Source organism: Nuphar pumila, chromosome 6, assembly GCF_984573655.1.
Source record: "Nuphar pumila chromosome 6, dmNupPumi1.hap1.1, whole genome shotgun sequence".
Taxonomy (NCBI): Eukaryota; Viridiplantae; Streptophyta; class Magnoliopsida; order Nymphaeales; family Nymphaeaceae; genus Nuphar; species Nuphar pumila.
Window position 1 is genome coordinate 95,001,234 of NC_143254.1, and position 8,067 is coordinate 95,009,300.

Here is an 8,067-nt window from a genome sequence, read left to right on the forward strand (position 1 = left end):
GAGGGAGAGAGAGTTGGAATGAATGTGGATTTTTGATGGGAAATGTAACATCTAATGTGGCTGCAAGATTTGCATTCTTCCCACCAGACCCACCAAGCTATGATGTTTATAGCAATGAAGGGAAGCTGTTTCTCAGTGGGGTGCCTCCTGATAAGAACATGGATGTGCATTTGCTGGACACAAAGGGTGGCAATAAGATTGCTGCCGTGTTTTGGAGGCACCCGTTTGCCAGGTTCACCATTTTGTACTCACATGGAAATGCAGCTGATCTTGGTCAGATGATGGAGCTCTTTGTGGAGCTTAGATCTCACTTGCGTGTTAACATTATGAGGTATGAATAATGTAACACTTATGTTTGTTAATTACGGCTTCTTTTCTGGTTATTTTTGGTCCTTTTGTCATTTCTATTGGTAATGGTGGATACCCATATGGAATCCTTGTTTACTTTTCTTCTTCTTCCTCTCTCTCTCTCTCTCTCTCTCTTAAATTGTCTCCTTGAATTGATTAATTTTTATATCTCGTGTGATTTGATCTAACCTCATGTGTTAATCTTCTCCTTGCCATGCCCTTCATTCTGTTTAGAATTCTTCTATTCCACCATTCTGTTGGCTTTGTAAATTGTACCTTTGGACCCTTTTCTTGGATAAAATTTTGGATATCTTTTGATTGGTTTCGACTTTTTGGTGGGATTTGATTAATACCTATTTCGTTTTTCAAGTACTTTTATTCCATGTTGTAGCCTGATGTGTTTATGATGAATATAGTGGAATTGGGGTTTTGTTAATTTCCTGTGGTTGTTATCCGGTAAAGCTCTTTATTTCCAAAATACACAAAGTGCAAAACATTTGTTCCCTTTTTTTTTGTATTGACTATGCATATTCCTCTTCTTTTTCTTATGCAGTTATGATTATTCAGGGTATGGAGCTTCTTCTGGTAAGGTAATAACAAATTTTCTTTCACAAGTTCTGTTATTTTGTATATTATTTATTTGTCAATTTTCTTTCAGCTCAGGAGAATGGCTGTAAAAGTTGACATAATATAAATGCACGAGAAAAAAAGAAGGGCCCTGTCTATAGCTAAATCCTATCAGACGATCTCATTCCCCCAAAACATAAAAGAAGAAAAAAAGAAACCCGTAGTAAATTTAAAGATGGTTTATTAGATGTTTATTTGAGGCATTTGTCATGGCAAAATGCAAATACCCTCTGTTTTTTGTTATCAGAAAGCTCTAATGGATTAAGATTTGTATTATTGCTCATTCTGATAAGTTATTTCCATCTTCCCTGCTTCTGATTAATAGGCAACTGAGTTCAACACTTACTATGATATAGAAGCTGTTTACCAGTGTTTGAAAAGGGAGTATGAAATAAAGCAGGAAGATATTATCCTCTATGGGCAGTCTGTTGGGAGTGGACCAACATTACACTTGGCTTCGCGTTTACCAAAACTAAGAGCTGTAGTTCTACATAGTGCAATACTATCAGGCATTCGTGTGCTTTATCCTGTCAAGATGACCTTCTGGTTTGATATTTTCAAGGTAACTACAGGTTGTGCTACATGCATATCTATTTTATGTTCTAAATATACAATGCAGTCCTTAGGGTGAAGTTTTTTTTTGTTTTGCAGAACATCGACAAAATACGCCTTGTCAACTGTCCGGTTCTTGTAATACATGTAAGCTTCCTGGATACTTGAGAAATCTTCATCCCGTAAGAGCACTTTATTAGCTATTTCACTCTAAGTATTTAAAGCTCACAATTTTTTCAGTGAGCATTTTTAATTGTGAATATTGACACACCTAGAATGCTATGTCACATGAGTGCGGGTGTGGGGGTGAGGCACTTTCAAAAAACTTGGGTGCGGGGGTGCAGAAAAAATAAATTATATATATATATATATATATATATATATATATATATATATATATATATATATATATATATATATATATATATATATATATAATTTGTGCAGGGCAAGCCCCCTCCCTGCGCTCTCTGTGTGCAGGGGAGGGGCCGAGCCCCCTCCCTGTCCTCCCTCTTTGTGCAGGGGAGGGGCCGAGCCCCCTCCCTGTCCTCCCTCTTTGTGCAGGGGAGAGGCCGAGCCCCCTCCCTGCGCCCTCTTTGTGCAGGGGAGGGGTCGAAGAGGAGAGGAGGAGAGCAAAGGGAATCAGAGAGGAAAGGAGGAGAGGAGAGAGCGTATATGAGGAGGAGAGCAGAGGGAGTCAGAGAGGAGAGAGCATGCCTGAGGAGGAGAGCAGAGGCTGAGCGGTCGGCGGCGGGGTTCGACGGAGGCTTCAGGAGGAGAGGAAGGGAGGATTAGGGCAAAAAAAATTTGCCCTAATCCTCCCTCAGCAGCATATTTCATCGGGCGTAATTTTTTTTTTAAAGTCTAAAAATTAGACACAAATGACCCTGGGTGTGTTGACCGCACCCAGGGTCGGGTTGACCGCAGCGGGTTCCGCAACCGCACGCGCACCCGCATTGCGTCGGTTGACGAGGGTGCGACACCCGGTTTGCTGAGTTCCTGTGACATAGCTAGAATGTAATGATGATACACAGTTTCCATATTCGTTTGTTATAGTGAGTATCTATAGTTCCATTCCAAATTCATTTGTTGCACTAGCACCATGGGTATATATAGTTCCATTATTTTCTATCATTCCTTCTTCATGACCAACGGTAGAAGCAAGTTGGCCCTTGTAGCTAAGGCCCAAAACTTAGCGTTGCATAAAATCATCTGGTGTTCTAGGATAGTTGAGCTCTTTTTGTTGACATTGCAAGTGAATATATGCTCTTAGTTAGAATTGATATTTTATCTCGCTCGTTACAACTTTTGGCCTCAAAATTTTCCATTATATGGACTTGCCTGCCTGATTCCACACAAGATTTTTTGCACTCGCAGTTTGGAGAACAGTATTTTCTTAGACTTGAGCACCTTAAAGAGGCTAGTTCTTTTCTACTATTGTATGTTCTCAGTGTAACCTAACCCAAGATTAGGTCTTCATGTCATGTTAGGTGGCTTGAACAGATTACTAAATGGGACCAACTTGCCACATCATCATGGGAGTCCTGAAGGATAGAGTCTCTAAATCCATATGAGATGCATTATATTTTTATTTAAGAATGCTGTCTCTAGTATAGCTGGATTCATTTGAGAAAATGATGGTTTGTTGTAGCAAAGGGTGGTATTTTTATCAGTTAATGTGAATAATTTTTAATTCGAGGTGAATACATTACAAGCCTTCGAATAATTTTTAATTCAAGGTGAATACATTACAAGCCTTCAACTTAAAGATCGGAAAGATCAAGGTGCAGATATCTATTTATGGTGTAAATCAAAGAAAGTATGCTTGAAGTTTTAGATGTCAACTCTTGATCTGGAATGCCTTTGAGTTATCTGTATTTGTTAGATTTAGTCTCTGCGTCCTATTCTATGTACTCTCCCTTGTTGTAAGGGATCCATTTGATTCTGTTTATATAGTTTCTCTGAATAAGTCCCATGCTCTACTATTCTACAGAAAGCCTCTGGGCATTTGTTTAGTTGGCTAATACTCATCTTCTGTTACAGTCAAAGGTGGATCTTTGCTTCCCAAGTAAAATAATTTTTGCTATCAAAATTATGTGCCTTTTCAATGTTGATCATATTGTTCCGAAGCTCTTGGTCTTCCCTTTTCCATATTTCTCACATGCATGTGCTACGTGTGGTACTATGCTTCTAGCCAACTCAGAATATTCTGATCTCACCTTAGATAAAATTCAACCGGCCCTGTTTGAAGTTCTTCTTTTACTTCAGCTGATCCTCTTTGAAGTTCTTTCTTTTACTTATGTTTGTCTTTGTCCTTTTAGCTGTAATAGATTGTTATATAACTATATATACTGGCACTAGGCCTTGTGGGAAGGATGCACAATACAAGTGTTACTGTTTGATCTTTGAAGCCTTAATTGTCTTGAACCATTTGAGAAGGATGCACAGTGAAGTCTCTTCTTGGATGTGCATATCAATTCAGTGTTTTTTATTGTAAATGTGTTTTGCTAGCACAAGGTACTGCAGTCTTAAAGTGACAAAATGGTTGATTGACATGAGCACTGCACCATAGCATGTCTAATAGAAAACCAAAAAATACACCTTCCCATATGAAATTGTTGAGGGTTTGATAAGGGGTGGTTGAGATATATTTGTCAACTGATCAAGGTCATGTATGTGGTAGCAAAAGTGAAGGTGGTATTCATAGTACTGGTGCTACCGTTGTCGGAGGTAGCACAGATGGGAAGTTGCATGGTTGTTTGTGAAGTTAGTGCAGCACTTGTAGTAATGATGCCAGTGATGAAATTGGTGCAGCAGTGGTGGTCATAGTGTTGGTGAGGTGGATGCAACAAGGATGCTAGTGGCCCTGTGGTGGTAATTGGGCAGCAAACATTCTAGCAGCAGGGGTGCTGGTCAGCTGGTTAACATGTGTTGGTTTTTATAAAATCTTATAAATAATGTGCTAGCTCAGTATCACACACACACACACACAGTAGGCATTCTGAGGTGCCCATGTTACATAGCATGCATTATGTTAAATGTGGAGAATAATAGAAAATATTACTTTGAGATCAATATGTTTGTTCTCTTCTGATACTGTGGTATAATTGTAGTTGCATCTAGATGAAATTTCCCTTTTCAAATATCTATTTATGTTCTCTCCCTTCTCATAATATAGTGAAGCAATGGAGCCCATCTATCTAGCCTGGTGGTGAAAAAGGAATGGATACAATTTTAGATGGTGATTTGCATTTCGTATTAACTTTTGCTATTAGAAGTTGCATATAATGATAGAGAAAAGTTCAAATAGTTGCTGTCAATCATGCCTTCATTCATGGTGTGGCACCAGTTTAGGTCCTGGTATTGAAATGACCAATGAGATCAGTTACAAATCCTTTATGCCTGCAATTGCTCATTGGGAATTATAAGTTCTTGTTACCAACTTCAATTTTGTCATCCGCCTTATGGAACTGTGGAAGTTCCTTACAGTTTGTATAATATGGAAATCAAATGCACATTAATAGAATACTTCTTCAAGCATGTAATATCTTCTCTTGAAATTGTCACAGGGAACTCAAGATGAAATAGTTGACTTTTCTCATGGCAAGCGTCTCTGGGAGCTTTCCAAGGAAAAGTATGAACCTTTGTGGATAAAGGGCGGTGGGCACTGCAATCTGGAGACCTATCCCGAGTATATCAGGCACTTGCGGAAGTTCATACATGCAATGGGGAAGCTCTCACTTGTGAAGCAGTCTAATAAGCTACTAACTCCAAGGAACCAGAGCTTCACTGAAGCAAAACATAACAGATGCTTGAGATTTGGCAACAGATGACAGGGTTAACAATTCTGGAAGCCATAAAGAAGTTGATCTATGTCCAGGCTGGGCTGATCCAATGTATCATATCTGTATGGTGGGTTCCCTTCAGGATGGTTGCTATCCCCTCTAAACAGAAGATGGGGATGCAGCTTCCTAGTCTTTTGTCTGTAAGCCTAGCAATCAACTGTTAGCCATATTGTAGTACACCTAACATCTGTTGATGCTTTTGTTTACACCTTTCAATGCCCATGAGACTGTCAAAGCGCCCTGTATGTTTCTTTTTAATCTGTTTAACAGTGTTTATGTTATGGGCATTGCAAATTGTTATTGCCTGTTCATATGGGCCGTGAGATAGGATGCAGACTTGATCCCGTTGACAACTGTTTGAAAACTATGAAAGTCCAATTCATACATAATTGTGTCAATCTCAGCCTTTCTCTTTTGATCTTTCATACTGGAAATATATTTTTCCTTGGTGATTGCATAGAAACTAGCTTGCAGTTTTCTGTTTGTAACAATTGAAGGAATAGCGGTGTCCGTTTGTTTCAGTCAAACTTAAATCCAGAAAGTAAGGGGAGATGGGTGATCACTTCTTTTACTTGAGGGTTCTAATAATTTATGACGAAACTTATATTCTGATTCAGTTAGGAGAGGCTGGAGTCTCTAATACAAGAACAGGATAAAAAGAAAAGTTGCCACTTTTACTCTGTAGTGCCTTGGAAATTTAGGAATGGTGATCTTTGCTAAGTCTGGTTTTCTTGTTTATTTATTACTCCAACGGACGTTTCCTGTAGGACATGTTCCATTATTTATAGACCTTTTATGTTACAATTGTTTCTGAAGGGATGGCTTGGCATCCATATAAATGTAAAAAGGTGGCAGTTTTGGCCCTATATTGAAGTAGTGAAATGGTCTTTTTGTTAGCTACATTATCTGAAGGTACTGCAAAATGGTCAAGAAGCACCAGTTCCATCATGTTGCAGCACATCGTATGTGGCTTTTACAATAATAGCTGGCATTTTAGCAAGTTTCCTTCTTAAAGTTGAGAAAAGGAACTCTATTTCATAACCATCAAATTTGAATCAATCCAACATCTTGGTCTAGTGGTGCAGAAAAACTGATTTGTAACTCTAAAGCTCATATGTGACTGTCGGTAGTTGATACAATAAATCATGTCATGGTTCAGTTTTTATTGTCATTGCCAAAATTATTTGGATATATTGGTTGCTCAATATCTCTTCTATTTATGGCATCCAAGAGGGGAATGATTAGCTACAACATAGTTGTTGAACCCCAGGCCCCCACATTGATCATGAAGATGATAACAACATCAAGAACTATTGTATCAACTATGAACCTGACATTATCCAATCCATTTGCTTGTCTGAGTGTTATGGACCCAGAACAGCAGGCCTGAGTCTGACCCACATGGGCCCACTTAGATTTTTCTGGTGCATGGCTTCCTTGGGTTTGCTCGGATCCACCCTGGACCTGGTAGTCTACAAATAGAATCCAATCATCATTTCAAAATAGATCATTATCCTCTCTGGACCAACAACATCTAGACATTACTTGTTTCGACACAGGTTGGATCCTATCCAGGCTATATGCTTCTAGATGGAGCCAAGTAGTTTGTTGTTGGCAATGATAGTGGGTTGGGCCAGTTTTTCTTATGAATAATTGGTTATAATGAAAAACAATAAGTGATAGTCACTCTTAACTGAAAAACCAAACGATTGGAAGCCACACTTTTAACCTATATAACAAATATCAGTAATATTAGGAAAATATTGTGATTTTATTGCAATACTAGTTCAATAATAACACATTCTAATGTATTTTAATATTATATATGCTAATAATTTCTTGAATAAATAAATTTTTTGTTTAACTGACATTTTCCCTCGCTGTGAAAATCCAGATGCCAATGCTTGTGAAATTTTCTTTGAACCACATCAATGGGTTTGCATTAGCCAAACATCTGCTGCTCTGCATACTAGTGTTTCCAATGAACCCCACCACACACACACGCACAGTTTCTATTGGTATTAATGGATATACAACATTGTGTTGGAAACTGGTCGATGTTGATCAAAGCCATGAGACATGAGATCATTGAATCCTATCTCAACCAAATACTGATTTATCTTGGAATACTATATTTGGAGTTTCAACAATTCATTAATGAACTTCTTCACTATCTTTAGAGAAGTGATTTTAAGTGCATATCTTAAGAGAGTATTTCATAAGGTTTCTTAAGAAAATGGTTTCGAGTGGTTGGTCTAGTAACCTTCTTGTCGCCTCAATTGGTTACTTCGTTATCAAGGACTAAAAAGTTGGAAGACAACAACAACAACTACACCTTCATCCCAAAACAATTGGAGTCGGCGATATGAACAAAAAAAGAAAATCATTCTGGGTCTTCCACATAAATCCTTCTCCTCCAATCATTTCTGTCCAATGCCATGTCCTCAGTGAGGTTCAAAGATTTCGTATCCTTTCTTATCATCTTCATCCAAGTCTTCTTAGGCCTACCCCGACCTCTTTTAACTAATATATTTTCCCATTTCTCCATCCTTCTAACTGGAGCATCATTAGGCCTTCGCCGAATATGTCCAAACCACCGTAAACGATTCTCTCTCATCTTATTTTCAATGGATGCAACGCCTACCTTCTTACGTATCTCCTCGTTTCAAATCTTATCTTTTATTGTATTTCCACA

General features: G+C 38.4%; 1 protein-coding gene across 1 annotated transcript; it reads left to right on the forward strand.

Moving 5' to 3' along the window:
- The first annotated feature begins 2 nt into the window (after window positions 1–2).
- Window positions 3–5,755, forward strand: LOC149835251 (uncharacterized). The gene is made up of 5 exons (XM_090010468.1): window positions 3–331; window positions 902–938; window positions 1,301–1,537; window positions 1,627–1,674; window positions 5,097–5,755. The coding sequence occupies exons 1-5, from the start codon at window positions 36–38 to the stop codon at window positions 5,358–5,360; spliced, it is 882 nt and encodes a 293-aa protein (XP_089866594.1). The 5' UTR covers window positions 3–35; the 3' UTR covers window positions 5,361–5,755.
- Window positions 5,756–8,067: the final 2,312 nt, after the last annotated feature.